Genomic DNA, 17,717 nt, shown 5'->3' with positions numbered 1-17,717 from the left:
TATGCCACCCTCGTTCTTCGGGATATCATATTAGTGGATACATTCCAGTCGGTGTTGGCACCCTTAGAAGGTACTAACATCCTTACAACTAGGGTTACAAGTTGGACCCTGGTTCTCTTCATATTGGGGTATGTTAGTTATAGTTAGCTCCCACAGTCTCAATTCTGTATTCAAATTATGCCAAGTTCTGGTTTGTATGACCAGGTGTCAAGTCTATCAGTTAACTATCAGTTATTTAGTTAAACAGTTTTACAAATTAATTCAGTTCATGCTTTACTTGGTCTTGCATTCGATTTACATGTTTATGCATTCATGTTCAATACCATTTTACGTTTATACATAATAATTAGTCCTTATCTCACATATCAGTACATTCAAAGTACTGATTGCATACTCTCTTTTACCCTATGTTATCTTATAACATAGGTTTGGACGCTCAGTTTCTCGATTGTACTTAGACAGTTCGTATGCCATTCTGAAGCAGTTGTGGTGAGTTTTCATCCTTCGAGGATAGGTTATCTTTAGTTACTTTCAATATTTCTTATTCCCATCAATCGGAGTTAGTTGGAGGTTTGTTTTATCAACTCCTTATGTTTAGAGGTTTTCAGATAGTCAGACATTTAGTGATGTTTTCAATGATGCGTTTCAAACTCCGTTGTTATTGACTTGACTATTCAAATATTTATTAAATGACTTCTGCATTGTATTTTGTTATTTTCCTTCAGTATTTACAACTTGTGCCAGATCATGAGTTAGCTTGAGGACACTTCTGGCCTCAAGCACCATTTTACGACTAGGGGTAGTCTCGGATCATGACAGATTTACACTTATAAATAAGGTAGGATACTAGCCTAAATAAGGATATACAAAAGATTTACCTAGGGCATATAAAGGAAAATAAATAAAATGTATGAAGATTTTCTGAATATGAGGCGAAATTAATGTATTAAGACTGACACAAGTCATGCACTGCAATAGACGAATATAATATAGCAATTAGATAAAACAGGTGAACCAACCTAGTCCAATTAACAAATTACAGTATTATCTCAACATTTATGTATAAAAAGTTAAAAATTTATTATGTCAATTTGGTTTGGATTCGATTTGACTTTTGTTTTTAATTAACACCTAACCAAATCAAGAATGATCGGTTTTTTTTCTAACGCCAAACCAACCAAATAAAACCAAATCAAAGATCAATTTTTTTCTCGATTTGATTTAATTCATCTATTCAATTTTACTTGACGATTTGATCTGTACACCCCTAATCACACCTACTCCACATATCAACCCAAAACACACTAAATTTTCTTAATATCTTAATTCTTTCTTCCTCTTCTTTCTAGATTTATCTATAATCTATATCTATCTATAATATATTAAAAGTGTGAAGGGCCTTAGAAATATTGTTTGAACTTTTTGTCCTTCATTAAAAGTCTTTGCTAAAGACAAAATCATCTTTTCACTATTTTTTTAATATTTAAGAGTTAAAAATTAACTAAATATATTTATGGTAAAACTTTTCCTTAGTAGAAGTCATCAAAATTAATGACAACCAATACCTTTTTTTTTATTAGTTTAAGAATTCTAAATCAATTAAATTTAATTTTAAGAAGATTTGAAATATCTAGAAATAAATATAAAAGCATTAGCATAAGAAAAATTTAAAGAATTAAAAAAAATTTAAAAATTTTAAGAATGTATTAAGAATGTAATCAATGATTTTGTAAAGATTTGACTTTAAAAATAAGGAAATATTTTTTAGAAAGAAAAAGAAAAGAAAATTAATCGTACAACAAATATGGTTCAAATTGATGCGTCTCTCTTAGCCTTTGGTAGCAACAGAAAGAGGTACTGCATGACAAACACAAAAGTGATGATCCATCAACTATTTGAAACTTTTCGTGGTAAAAATATGTAAATGCTTACGCTAAAATATATGTTTGTGTTTACATTATTATGTTAAAGTATGAAAGATCTAAGAAAAGTGATTTGAACTTCTTACACTTCATTAAAAATCTTTGCAATAAACAAAATCATTTAATTTTAAATAATAAAACATTACACGTGCAGTTAAACTAGTATTTTATAAACGTCAAGATTTCTTTCACCAATTAATAACCATTTTCCCTAAACGCATATTATTTCACTTGACAACCCAAAAGACACTTATTAAACTCTCTTAAATGCATCTTATTTCCTCCTCCCTTCCCTTTCTTATATTTATACGGAGTATTTCACAAATGACTGATTTCATTCACCAAAATTTTGCTTCCTCTTCTAAGCTTACTTTTTTTTTTTTTTTTTTTTAAATTGTTATTAGATAGTGATTGTGTAGTAAAATTTGGAGAATCTATCATGGTATGTTCTCGTCTTCTTCTTGATTTTTTAATCATCTCATGTTCATTTATGTCATTTCTAAACTTTAGGTGGTTTTTTGTTCTTTATACATGTTTTATTTTTTATGGCATATATTCTTGTGTTTTTATTTAGTGTTATACATAATTAAATGTATTGTCTTTGTTGAGGCATTGAAATATATTAATATTTACTACATTTCTTAAAGCACCATTGAAAATTTTCATTCATTTTCCAAGCTTATTTTGATACTCATGCAAGCTTTTTACAAGTCATAGGATGAGTGGGGATCATTGTCTAGCCAGCTGTATTATTGTGAAAAAATGATTTGTTAATTTTTAAAGTTTCACGGCTACGTTAAATATTTAAACTTGATAAGGAGATTAACCACTCTTTCTGTTTATTTTTAGTGTAAATAACGTAAATCCCAAGTGTTTCATATATATATTTATCATCTCTCCCAACTTTTTTAAATATTACTGAAAATCTCATTTTTAATACATTACTTATATCGTATGATACATAATTTTAAGATAATTAAGTATCATATTTAATGTTGTTCAATATTTAATAACCGGTAATTAAGCAGAAGATTGTTTGATCAAATCCCTTAAATGTAGGAGTTGCCGTTTTGTAATACATAAATCACGTAACAGATCTTTTTTTTTTTAAATTTTGAATGCCTATTTCATTTTTTTCAGCTCTTTGCTTCAGAAAACTTATTTTTGACAACTCTTTCATACAATTTAACGTCATGAATATTTCAATTCTGCTGAGACATTTTGGTATCTGGCAAAAAAATTATTTATAAAAATTACAAAAGTGATGGAGTTGTAGTTAGCGAAAGTGTGTCGTATTTCAGGTTGATTTCTGTTATTGCATAGAAACTTGACATAGATCAAGTGAAGAAAAATATAGATGTTCGTTATATTGTTGATGGAAATATGGCTCCAATGGTTATTAGAAACGACAATGGTATTAAGATTTACGTTGAGTTAAAAAAAATATTTACAGATTTTGTAATGTATCCGTTATGCATTACGACAAGGGATAAATCGACTGAAGATCGAGAATTTGATGTTGAAACGGGTGCGGTTATGTGTGTCGAAGGAACAGAATCAGATGCATCTGCACTTGCCGTTGTTGAGTCTAATAATCAATACGCTTTGTATGTACCAGAAATTGAAACTAGTAAATTCACCACCGATTGTCACTCGGTTGAGATTTTAAGGTGTTTGAATGAATCAATTTCAATATTAATAATATAAAAGTAATGATATTGTTGTTGGAGAAAGTATTTCTTTTTTGAGATTGATTTCAAAAAACAATCCCCTTCGATGAAAATTTCAGAAAACAAATTCTCTCATATCTGTTTTTTTTTTCCTGATTTCTTTATTTTGAATATGTTATGAACATTTCCATTCTGTTGAGATTTTACAATGTTTGAATGAATAAACTTCAATATGAAAAATATAAAAGTAATGAAATTGTTGTTGGAGAAAGTGTTTCATTTTTGAGTTGATTTTGACAATCGCATTCAAATTTGGTATTGATAATCAAGAAAAAAATCGACGCCAGATACGTTTTCATAGAAAATTCATCGCCAATGATGATTCGGAAGACAATGAAGTAAAGGTTTATGTTGAGTTCAAGAATAATATTTTTAAATTTGTAATGTAGCTCAAATGATGGTATATTGGTGTTGTAATATGATACATTACTGCTTATATTTAATGTATCAGGTCACAAAAGATGCATCTATGACCTTTTTTCGAAAGAGAATTGCTACTTATATTTCAAGATACATAGCATGTTTCACGTATTCTGATTAATTTGTTGCTTTATTTTTAGTTGGTCAAAGGTTGAATATTGTTTAAACAATATTGTAGTATATTTCATTTGAGACCTGGTACATTTTGATGTATTATAGAATTTAATTTTATAGTATATTTCCTTTAAATAAACATGTAATTCATTTGGATTATCTTGTACAAGCTCAAGCATTAACATGCATTTGATTATTGTCCTTACAAATTCGATTTGGACATATCAATAAATACACCAAAGCATGTCTGATTAACAATTTGAGTACTTTTACCCCAAAAAATCTTAATATCAATAGCAAATTTATGATTGCACGAACTACCAAACCTCACAGAATGAAGTGGAACGAATTTGATAACATATTTCATCCCGTGCGTTCAGAAATATTGGACATAATATAACGCAACAGAATAATAAAGATATATTTATTTTTATAATATATTTCTTAACATAAATAATATTATTATATTAGATGTATCAGGTGTAAAAGTATCCAAAACACACAACTTTTTCTATGTATTAGAAATAATGAAATATTTTATTAAGTTAGATCTATGTATTGGATTCAATATATTGAATGTATCAAGTGTAAATGAACCCAAATAACATACAAATTTCAGTATGTATTAGAAAACATGTAATATCTCAGTAAAATTTGATCTATGTATCAAATTCAATATATTTAATGTATCAGGTGGAAAAAAACCAAAACACATACAACTTTTACTATGTATCATAAAGAATGCAATGTCTCTGTAACATTATAGCTATGTATCAGATGGATCATTTATATTATCGTTTGTTACATTTTGTATTATGATACATAATTATAATGTATATGGGCGAAATTCATCAATCAAATACATAAAAATCATATCTTTAATAGTGGGTCTCTTTTCTCAACTTCCTTTCTATTTCTTTTTCTCTTTAAAACAACGTTCTTTTTTCTCTTTGAAACAACAACAACAGACTTTTTTACATTACTTTCAGCAGCATTCCGTAACTTCTTCATCATTATCGGATCGTTTACGTCAATGGAAGACCAATTTTAAAACTAATAAACTTAAAGAGAAAAAGACACTATCAAATACGAAAAATCAAATAAACTAATAAACTATCTTCCGTTGATAGACTAATAAACTAATGAGAAAATCAAAGATATGCATCGTTTACAACTAATGAGAAAAACTAATGAGAAACTTCCACTATCAAATACAGAAAATCAAATAAACTAATAAACTATCCTCCATTGGTCAATTTTAAAACTAATAAACTTAAAAATCAAATACGGAATTTTTGGAGTAATTTGCGTCAATGGAAGACCATTACTCCAAATTGAAGACTGTTTTATATTAAACATGGGATTTAGAGTAATCTAAGTTAATGAAATCGTAATTTAAGGAGAAATTTTAGGAGTTGTTTGTTATGTATTGAAGTGGATAGTAATGTATCAGAAAAATAGCGTGTAAAGTGCTTTAGAAGGAATTTTTGTAATTACTTTAGTGGAATGAGATTTTAAGTAATATTAAAAAGTTAAAGTGTTGTTTTAGGTAATTTTTTCTTATTTTTATGTATCCACTTTAGACTGCACCTTTTTTAAAAGACAATGAAGCTGGGCAATTTAGAACAATTTTATAAGAAATAATTAACATTGGATAACACGTGCTCTTTAGATACTACTCTCTCTATTCCAGAATAATTGAATTGTTGAAGTATTTTTTTGTGTTCAAAATAATTGAATTATTCATTATTCAAGATAGATGTTGGAAATTTTTACAATTTTATCTTTCATTAATTAAATTTTCAAGGTTGAGTTTCAATAATCATTACTAATGTTTTAGAGTTTGAAAAAGATAAAAATAAAAAAATGTAATTAATTTATATCTTTATCTTTTATTTCTTAGGATGTGTGGCATGTTTCAATAATTTAATTATTTTGAAAAGAATGAAAAAACCGGAGGGAGTATTAATTAAAATAAGGTTGATTGCTTGAAAGTGAGGTATTTTCTCGAAAGTATGCGAGTCCATGTGTAATGTGCCATAAAATTTCTGTATCGAACGAAAGTAGGTAAGGAGTAGCCATCACGTGTTCAATAAAAAAGCAAAAGACCCACTCACAGTTGTTACATGTATCCATCGCTCTTTACTAAGAAAAGGAAAATGAAAATTATGTTTGTACTTTGTATGAAAACGCATCTTTCTCATATCCAAAATGATTTTTTAAGTTTTATATTTTAAAATACATATTCCCCCCCGCCCGCCCGCACCCCAAAAAAAAAAAACTGCTAAAGACGTGGAAAAACAGAAAATAAACATTGGTGCACTGGCTTGGATCCTTCCATATTGAACAAGATTGCCAAAAACAAAAAAAGAGGAAACATTTTCTTTTGTATTTCCTGCTGTCACACACTCGTATAGCATATCTGTTAGAACATGTAAGGCGAAAGCAATAATTGATCAGAATCAACAACTTACCTAAAAAAATTAGATAACATAAGTAAATACAGGTTTCAACAAAACTATTAACCTTTTGAAGCTTTTACAAATAGTCGTCCAAAACAATGCTCCCCAGGACTGTGATCTTGTGCTAATTTCTTATTTACTTTTGTAATCAAACTTGTGTAGGCAAGTGATTTTGTACTTCAAAGAAGGATCCCATTCTTTCTGTAAACTCACTTCTATTTATCTCAATCTTCCATTCAAGAAGGAAAGGGAAGAGACAGATGTTTCAGCCTCACTATTAGAAATTACCCCTATTACAATGGACTTTTTGGCAACGGTTCTAAAAGTGTTGCAATAAACCATTTATTTCAACGGTTGTAACCGTTGCAAAAAAAAAGAATTTTGGTAGAACTTTTTGTGGTATAACCGTTGCTGTTGTTGAAGAACCGTTGCAATAGGGAGTCTTATAGAAATGATTTCGTGAATAGTTGCCATAGATTCATCTATGACAACGCTTTATTGGGTTGAAAAAAAATATTGCAACGTTTTTTTTATTTCCCTCCCTAATATTGCCAAAAATTAAAAATATAAACATTTGTCCCTAATTTCAATTTCAACTTGGGTCAACTATGCTCCGCAATTTTCATTTCATGTCAAAATCGGGAGCTTCAATTTCTTCATTGTCCACCGTTCACAATTTCAATTTCAATTTCTCCACTATCCCCCAATTTCAATTTCAATTTCAATTAAAGAAGTTGGTTCACTGCGCTCCGACATCATTTAGTTCAGTTTCTTCAAAAAGCCAAAAAGTTCGACATCGGTGCTCTGACTTCAGTATGCTCCGATCGTTGTGCTCGGACTTCATTGTGCTCTGACGCTGCTGCTCCGACTTTAGTTCACGAATTTGTAATTCATCTTTATGTAAGTTATTCTGAATACCCTTTTGTATTTTGTGCACTTCATCTTAATTTGCTGTGTCTGCTTTCTTAGACAGTACTTGAGCTGAGGGTATTTCGGAAACAACCTCTCTACCTCCATGAGATAGGAGTTAAGTCTGTGTACACCCTACTACCACACTGACCCTACCCATTTTCATACCAATACTATTGCTTAAACCTCTACAACCAACACATTCTTTCTCTCTTTCAGCTTAATTTGAAGCTAAACAGTTGGCAAATTAACGCTCATTTGTAAAAGTGTTATAGCTTTTTACCTAAATTTTGGAAGCTGCAGCACAACAATGTAAGAATTGTTGCCTTTTTTGTACTAAATTTGAATTTGACGATTTCCAAGAAATAATATTTTTGAGTGTCTGATGATTTGTAAATGCAAAGACTTGAGTTTTCTTGCTCAGGCTTGTAAGGATTAATGTTTGGTTGGTTTATTTATTCAATTTGAATAATACCCAGAATGGAGTTTTGTGTATTTAGTTGTTTTGGAATACCACTATAGTTTTTTCTTGGTGTATTGTAGGAATTATTAATTATTGTGGTTTAAGTTTGAATATTTAGAATACCCAGAATAGATTTTTGAGTTTTTGGTTGATTTATAAACGCAAAGACTTGAATTTCTTGTTCAGGTTGTAAGGATTAATGTTTGTTTTGGTTTATTTAGTTATTATGAAATTTAAGTAATACTCCACATAGTGAGATTACACTGGGTATGTTGTTGTGATGTATACTGATTGAAGGGTTCGGTGGTAGCTTATTGCTCCAGATTAGTGTTTGATATTTTGAATTTTTATTAAGACAACTAGATGAGTGATGCTTGTGCATAGCACGTGGCCAATATTTTAAGAATATAATGGTTGATCAGCCTGTTCTATGCACAATGAATTGTGTTAGAATATAGATTTAAAGAAAAGTTTTAGACTCATACATTGTGGTAGGACATTGTTTAGACTGTTATATTTACACACACACATACTATTTACATATTACATTCATTACTGTGCTCACCGTCTATATATATGTACAATGTTTACATATTTAGAAGTCGGTATTCGCAAAAGGCAAATAGTAATGCAATCGACTATTTTGTTGGTGACAATGTAGTAGTGCTACTTGTAGTTGTCAATATCAAAAGTTGTATTCAAGTGGTAGATGTAAAGAGTGTAGTAGCAACTTAACTCGACCCTTGAAATCTTTTCAGAAGTTTTGGACCTTTGGTTATGGTTGACTACTGTAAAAGATTGTGTCATTAGCAACTTAACTCAGAGACTTGCGTATCTCCAGAACTTTCTGAATATGTTATATAAGCTTGGAAATATCCTTCTCAATTAAGGCCATAAAACATAACCTGAACTATCCAGGTTCAACACAGTGATAGGAAGAAGCAAGAGTTCTATTGATTTTAGCTACATTTAGTAGATTATCCCAAAGCTCAATCTCACCCTTCTCCTTATACGATTGAATTTGTGGTGGTGGTAGGGTAAGATACTTTGTTGTAAGTTTAGTAAACTTATGCTAGGATTTTCTTATGGAAAAATATCTTGTATGTTGGTAAATTTCGACATGGGCTATAAATGCTGAAAATGAGTCTTTGTACTGTTAGTACTTGTATTATTGCATGATCTATTTTAATTCGTTTATTTAAAGATGATATATTTTTGGAACATACTTTGTTTAAAATTTGTTAATTTTAGTGTATTATCTAGGATTTTAATGGATAGTGAGGATAAAAGTTGGATGAATTATTTAATATGGTCTGATGAGTTCAAGCATGGAGTGAAAAACTTTCCTGAAAAGGCATTTGAACGAGCTTCTCAAGAAAATGAGATATTATGTCCTTGTAGAGATAGAAAGAATCAACGTTAGCATTATATAGATGTGGTGGAGGATCATTTTCTTTCTAGAGGGTTTCGTGCTGGTTACACCAAATGGACTTTCCATGGAGAAAGTGCTTCCTCAAGAAAGACGCATGATCCAAACAATGATGATCAAGGTTCAAATATGCGTGATGATATTGATGGACTATTTCATGATATATTTAGAAATGTAGAGGCTGAATTGGGGCATGGAGAAGGAGATGGAGAGGGGTTATCTGAAGATTAAAGGAAATTTTTTAAATTATTAGAGGATGAAAAGAAACAATTATGTTCGAGGTGTGAAAATTTTAGTAAATTGAGCTTCACCATTCGATTGTTCTTATTTAAATCATTGCATGGTTTGAGTAATTTTGCATATTTAGATCTGTTAGTGTTGATAAAAGAGACATTTTCCTTTGTGGAGATACCGGAGTCTTTTAATAAGGATAGAAATCTGATAAGAGATTTGGGTCTTGATTATGAAAAATACATGCATGCCCTAATGATTGCATGTTATTCTAGAAGGACAATGAGAAAGCTGAGAACTGCTCAGTATATGGGACTTCTAGATGGAAGAGTGTTGGTGTCTCAACCAATTCAAGGTCTAAAATTCCTGCAAAGGTTTTAAGAAACTTTTCCTTAAAGCGTAGGCTTCAGAGGATGTTCATGTGTACTAAAACAGCTGTTGCAATGAAATAGCATGCTAATGAATGATTTAAGCCATCTCGCTGATGGGCAACCATAGAAGAATTTTGATCTTTTGTATTCATTCTTCTTTAGAGATCCTTGTAATGTCAGGTTAGGTCTCTCAAGTGATGGTTTCAATGCTTTTCGAACAATGAGTATTTCTCATAGCACTTGGCCTGTTATGTTGATGAACTATAATTTATCACCTTGAATTTGCATAAAAACAGAATATATTATGTCGTCAGTGATCATTCCAGGCCCATCATCTCCTAAAAATAATATACATGTGTATTTGCAACCACTAATTGATGAACTAAATGAACTATGGGAACCTGTGATAAAAACATATGATGCTAAATCAAACAAACATTACAAATGCATGCAACCTTAACATGGATAGTTAGTGATTTTCCAGCATTACCAATGCTTTCAGGATGGAGCACTAAGGAAAAATTGGAATGCCTTGCTTGTAATTATGACAAATGCTCTCGATATCTTAAACACAATCGTAAGATGTGTTATTTGGTTCACCAAAGATTTTTGCCTCATGATCATCCATTGCAAAAAGATAAGAAAGTCATTTGATAGTAAGAAAGAACATAGACCCGCACCTACATCTTTGTCGGGGATAGAAGTGCTTGAAGAGTTGCGTGAATTCAATAGTATTTTTGAAAAGGGAAAAAAGAAAAGGTTTTGAGATAATAAGGGTCCTTGGAAGAAAGATCTAATTTTTTTTGAATTGCTGTATTGGCCAGATAAAAAATTAAGGCACAATCTTGATCCAATGCACATAGAAAAGAATATATGTGATTCTTTGCTTGGGACTTTATTAGAGATAGATGGAAAGTCAAAGAATCATGTAAATTCTTATGTGAATTACAAGAAATGAGAATACAAAAGGGGCTACAATCAATAAAAGATAGTAATGGAAATGTAAACTTGGATCAATTTTGTTTTTTCATGAGATCAAAATAGAAAAGATTGTTTTGCAGCGTCTTGAAAAATACCAAATTACCTAAAGGGAGTGCTTCAAATATCTATCAGATCATATGTATATGAAGAAGATGAAGATATCAAGGTACAAGTGTGATGCCCCGGAAAAATTTTTCGTTAAGATCTCGAACGAAAATGTGTTGAATTCTGATCTTTATCATGATTAATAATTTTTCTATGTGGAATTTCTGGATATGTGACCTGTCATCGCGTAGAGCATCGAATAATCTTTCCAAATATATGTGGATCATCCAAAATAGACACTCGAGCGATGGTTTATGATTATTCCAATCTAACCGTGAATAGTGGTGAACAGTAAATGTGCAGGAAAAAAATATTGAAGCCAGGCAAATTTTAGGGTCAACTTCAAACAATCATAACTCCTTGTACATAATGATCTGGGTGAGTTACTATATATCAACAGAAAGCTCTAAAAGTCCTCTTTCCAATGAAATTGGCTTCATCCAATTTGTCCATCGTAGCAAAAAGTTATGGTCGATCTACTTCAGCCTATCAAAACAGTCCACTAAAGGACAGATTTGACATTATTTGATTTTTAAGGGTATTTTGGTTATTCCCACTCCAATCCATCCGGGTAAACCACGAATTTAAGTCCATTAAGAGCATTCAATAGCTCATTTTTCTCCAAAGTTTCCTAAGGCTCAAACCCCAACCCTACTACTCCAAATTTCATCCTTCTATGTCTCTTGATTGAATCGTAGAAATTTTAAATTGATTTGGGATTCGAGTTGATCATGTAAAGGCTTCGAGATGCACCCTTTATTTTCGTGAATAAAGTTTCGGAGTCGAAAGTTCATAGTAATCTTCCATTTTTAGGTATGTGGGGCTTTGAACAAGATTATCCTTTCAATTTTGTGCCTGATATTTTTGTTGAATTACATTGACATGAGATTTTACATGTTTTACCATGAATTAGAAATATGGTTTTATATCTTATATTATTGTCCATGAGCTATGGGATTATGTCATCCAATATGTGTATGATGTTGAGATGGAATTATGTCCAAAAAGTATTTGATTATGAGAGTATGATGATTTAATTTGGTAAGCCTTGATTTATACTATCATTCCACTATTTCCTTATTATGAATTTATAATTGATATTGGAAATTCTATATCCCTATTATGGGTTGATGTCTCAAGTACCTTTAAATGAGAGTTGGATGGCAAATTGAGAAATGTTGATTTTGAAGTTGTAATGAGTCTTGGTATTTTTCGGATGGTTTTGATGAGTTAAATTGTTGAAAATATTATGTGTTGAGTCTTCATATCCTTGTCCAAATGTCAAGTCGGTTATGGTTCAACGCATTGATACCTTGTTGATGTTGACGAAGATTAAAATGTTTTGAGCTAAAATATGTTGAGTTAGGAATCCACAAATTGATATGATTTGATAAATAAGAAAGAGATTTGATTTGGTCTTTATGATAAACCCTTGTGATGTTTTGGTGGATTTTCTAATGTGTTCTGAGCTTGTTGGGGAGTAGTACTTAGCACCGAGAGAGAAATTTGGTATTTCCCCAAACCTATGTGCCACCGTAGGGTTGTTTGATAATGATATTATTGGCCAGAGAGCCCGATTGTGATTATTGCAGTTTTAAGGTCGTACTCCCTGGCAAAGAGTATGATGCTCCCGCCAACGGAGGTTTCAAAAGTTGGTATTCCACGTAGCTCATGTGGGGTTGTCGGTTATAGGAAACTCCTCTGTCCTTAAGAGTCATGTTTATTGAAATACCGAGTCACTCCGAGTTTTGATATGGTAAGTCAAGTTGCCTATGATGATCTATAATGATTTATGAGGTTTTTCTCCTACATTTCCTATATAAGATGTTATGAGTTGCATGATTCAATGTCACTCAAGCCAGGTGTGTCATTATGGTCCGTATGTACGTTTTTACGAAATTTATGATATTATTTATATTTTGCATGCGCCTCGACATACTCAGTATGTATCTTGTGCTGACCCACATATTTTTCTATGGGCTACATTCTTTCCATGATGTAGGTTCAGGTACTCAGCCGCAGCCGCAACAGTGATATCCGAGTGTCGTATCTACGTTTCTTCAGTGGTGAGTCCTCATGGTTTGAGGACCAAGTTACTAGTTTTAGTGTTGTTGTTTTGTGATCCCTTTGGTCTATTGAGTCAGTTGGGGGTTTGTCCCAATGACTCATTGATTTTGCTGTATAGAGGCTATGTCAGACTAGTGTATTGTTGGGTTGGTTTGTGTATAGACATTCCATATATGTACAGTCTAACGATATTGCGTGCCATGTGCGATATGATATGATATGTACTCATATATATCCTTAGCGTAGCGTGTATGTTGTTGTATTTGAACCTAAGGGTAGTGTTTTGGCTTAAAGGGTTAGCTTGAGGCTACGTGTAGCCTTGGGCACCATGTGGCATCTCGGAATGATATTTCGGGGCATTACAAACTTGGTATCAGAACCTAAGGTTATGAAGAGTCCTAGGGACTCTGACAAGCCTCGTTACGTAGAGTCTTGAGCATCGGTGTGTAGCGCGCCACACCTATGATCAAGAGGTTGCGGGGCGTTCTAGGCAAAGTCGTTTCTTTCTTTCTACAAGAGTCTATCATGCTTACAACTGTTTCCTTCTGCTGTTAATTCACGCGTTCTTATGACAGAAAATGCCTCCACATCGAGCTCGCGGAAACAACAACCAACCTCAACCCGTTGATCCATTACATGAGAAGGTATCCCATGCCAAATTTCAAGCAACTTTTCAGAAGCTAGCCCAGGTAGTTACTGCCAATAATCAGGCCAACGCTCCACCTCTGTAGGAAAATAATTCGACAGCAGCATGAATTCGTGACTTTATGCGGATGAATCCGCCAGAGTTTCATGGGTCGAGAGCAGGTGAGGACCTGCAGATGTATGTTGATGAAATGAATAAAATTACACAGATTATGCACGTGAACGAGGAAAAAAGTGTGGAGCTGGCTTCTTATCGGTTGAAGGATGTTGCCTATGACTGGGTGCAGATGTAGAATAAGGGTAGAGAGAAAGATACCGCTCCGGTGAACCGTAAAAATTTCAAATTGATTTGGGATTCTAGTTGATCATGTTAAGGGTTTCGAGAAGCACCCTTTATTTTCGTGAATAAATTTCTGGAGTCGGAAGTTCATATTCATCTTCCATTTTTAGGTATGTGGGGCTTTGAGCAAGATTATGCTTTCGATCTAGTGCTCGGTATTTTTATTGAATTACATTGACATGAGATTTTACATGTTTTACCATGAATTAGAAATATGGTTTTATATCTTATATTATTGTCCATGAGCTATGGGATTATGTCATCCGATATGTGTATGATGTTGGGATGAAATTATGTCCAAAAAGTATTTGATTATAAGAGTATGATGATTTAATTTGTTAAGCCTTGATTTATACTATCATTCCACTATTTCCTTATTATGAATTTATAATTGATATTGGAAATTCTATATCCCTGCTATGGGTTGACGTCTCAAGTACCTTTAAATGAGAGTTGGATGACAAATTGAGAAATGTTAATATTGAAGTTGCAATGAGTCTTGGTATTTTTCGGATGGTTTTGATGAGTTAAATTATTGAAAATATTATGTATTGAGTCTTCATATCCTTGTTCAAATGTCGAGTCGGTTATGGTTCAATGCATTGATACCTTGTTGATGTTGAGGAAGATTAAAATGTTTTGAGCTAAAATGTGTTGAGTTAGGAATCCACAAATTGATATGATTTGATAAATGAGAAAGAGATTTGATTTGGTATTTATTATAGACCCTTCTGATGTTGTGGTGGATTTCCTAACGCGTTCTGAGTTTGTCGGGGAGTAGTACTTAGTACCAAGAGGGAAATTTGGTATTTCTCCAAACCTATGTGCCACCATAGGGTTGTTTGATGAGGATATTATTAGCCAGAGAGCCCGATTGTGATTATTACAGTTTTAAGGTCGTACTCCCTGGCAAAGAGTATGACGCTCCCGCCAACAGGGGTTTCAAATGTTGGTATTCCACGTAGCTCACGTTGGGTTGTAGGTTATAGGAAACTCCCCTATCCATAAAAGTCATGTTTATTGAAATACCGAGTCACTCCGAGTTTTGATGTGATAAGTCAAGTTGCCTATGATGATCTATAATGATTTATGAGGTTTTTCTCCTACATTTCCTATCTAAGATGTTATAAATTACATGATTCAATGTCACTCAAGCCAGGTGTGTCATTATGGTCCGTATGTACGTTTTTACGAAATTTATGATATTATTTATATTTTGCATGCGTCCTCACATACTCAGTACGTATCTTATGTTGACCCACATATTTCTCTATGGGCTACATTCTTACCATGATGTAGGTTCAGGTACTCAGCCACAGCTGCGACAGTGATATCTGAGTGCCGCATCTACGTTCCTTCAGTGGTGAGTCCTTATGGTTCGAGGACCAAGTTACTAGTTTTGGTGCTGTTGTTTTGTGATCCCTTTAGTCTGTTGAGTCAGTTGGGGGTTTGACCCAATGGCTCGTTGATTTTGCTGTATAGAGGCTATGTCAGACTAGTGTATTGCTGGGTTGGTTTGTGTATAGACATTCCATATATGTATAGTCTAACTATATTCCATGCCATGTGCGATGTGATATGATATGTACTTATATATATATCCTTAGCGTAGCGTGTATGTTGTTGTGTTGGAACCTAAGGGCAGTGTTTTGTCTTAAAGGGTTAGCTTGAGATTACGTGTAGCCTTGGGCACCGTGTGCCGTCTCAGGATGATATTTCGGGGCGTTACAACAAGAGTCATGATGCTCATTTTATAATACATCACTTGCTCTAGGTTGCTGTTAGAAAAGTTTTGACCAAGAATGTTTCATTGACATTAATTAGGTTGGACAATTTCTTTAGATCCATATGTAGTAAGGTGATTAGGCCAAGAGATCTTGAAAAATTAGAGTCTGAAATCGGTGAAATTTCATCTAACCTTGAAATGATTTTTCATCCAATATTTTTTGATATAATGCTTCATTTGCCTGTTCATTTAGTGAATAAAATTAAGCTTGGGGGTCTCAACATCTTCATTGGATGTTTCATTGAGAGCAGCCTATGCAATCTTAAGGGGTTCGTTCATAATCGATCTTGTCTAAAAGCATCAATAGTATAGGGTTATTTGGTTGAAGAGTTCCTAATTGTTTGTTCATGATACCTACATGATGGTGTGAAGAAAAGATTTAGAAGGTACCAAACTAAAGATGAAGAATTCATTCAGAATTTGTCACTTATATTCCTAAAGAATGATCATCCAATTGGATCTGAGATGGAAAAAAAACTGCACTTTTTAATGGATTCAAAATTACGTTATGAAGCACATCAATATGCCCTTTTTAACACGAGAGATAAGGTAGTGAAAATTTTCATCGAGTAAGATATTTTCATAATAAACTTTATTTATTTGGTTGTTATAAGGTACATGAACATCTATTTATAAAGGCTTAGTAATTTTATTTGCACTGTTCTTGATTGCAGAGATCATAAGAATTGAATGAGTAATCATATTAGATCCAATGCATGGGCAAGCGCAATGAATCATAGTCGTGAATTCAACACCTGGTTTAAAGAGAAAATTAAAAATATTGAAGTCTCTTGTCATTTAAAATGGCTAGCTGGGGGGCCTAATATGGTAGCAAAGAGATATAGCGCATATTTCATCAATGGATATCGATTTCATATAAGAGATCAGGATGCTCCACGAAAGACTCAAAATTTTGGAGGGACTTTATTAGTAACAACTGATAGTTTTGCTAGTGCTAGGGACCAAAATTCCATAGATAGAGAGGTGGTTTATTATGAAGTTATTCAGGATATCATTGAGATTAATTACTATGGTTGTTTTAATATTGTATTATTTAAATGTGATTGGTATCAGAATGAAGTAGATGAGTATAGGTTGACGTGGGTATACTTCAACAAGTTATGTTGTAAAGATTATTCTTTTGTGTTGGCATCACAAGTTTATCAAGTTTTTTATGTTGCGGATCCAATTGAGAAAGAAGTTTATTATTCAAGCAATAAAGTACCCATAGATTTGTATGATCTAGAGGAAGAGACTTGACCTAATATAGGAGAAACATCTTAGAGGAAGCCTAATGATGACATTGGGTGCTCAATTAGATTAGATGAGGGTGACTTTAGATGGTCAAGAGAAGATAGAGCCATTTTTGTTGTTAATATTCCATCTACTGAAGAACATTCAAAAGATATAGTTATTGAAACATCGGAAAAGGAGGATGAGTTTGATGATATTGATTGTGATTGGATAGAGGCAGATAATTAGACAAAGAAATTCTTTTAAATATATGCTCGTCATTATTTTTATTTTTTGTGTGTTAAATTTCCTTTTGAATACAAATTTTATATTCATGCTTGTTTATATCGTTTTTATTATTTTCATTTAGAATTTTATTCTAAAATTGTATAATTTTGCAGAATTTTCAAAGTTTAATTCAAAGAAAGATATAGTGAACCATTGAAGAGGATTGTGGCCTCATTGGTAATAGAATACACCTTTCCGAAATTGATAGGTTTTTCACAAAT

At 32.4% G+C, this 17,717-nt stretch overlaps 1 protein-coding gene across 1 annotated transcript; it reads left to right on the top strand.

The window, feature by feature from the left end:
- Positions 1-2,311: 2,311 nt before the first annotated feature.
- Positions 2,312-3,701, top strand: LOC124899415. Its single transcript, XM_047414311.1, has 2 exons — positions 2,312-2,364; positions 3,246-3,701. The coding sequence occupies exons 1-2, from the start codon at positions 2,362-2,364 to the stop codon at positions 3,627-3,629; spliced, it is 387 nt and encodes a 128-aa protein (XP_047270267.1). The 5' UTR covers positions 2,312-2,361; the 3' UTR covers positions 3,630-3,701.
- The last annotated feature ends 14,016 nt before the right edge of the window (positions 3,702-17,717 follow it).

The sequence above is a fragment of the Capsicum annuum genome, chromosome 6 (genome assembly GCF_002878395.1).
Source record: "Capsicum annuum cultivar UCD-10X-F1 chromosome 6, UCD10Xv1.1, whole genome shotgun sequence".
NCBI classification, from domain to species: domain Eukaryota; kingdom Viridiplantae; phylum Streptophyta; class Magnoliopsida; order Solanales; family Solanaceae; genus Capsicum; species Capsicum annuum.
Note: the sequence above shows the minus strand (reverse complement) of the source record. Positions and strands in the feature narration are given on the sequence as shown.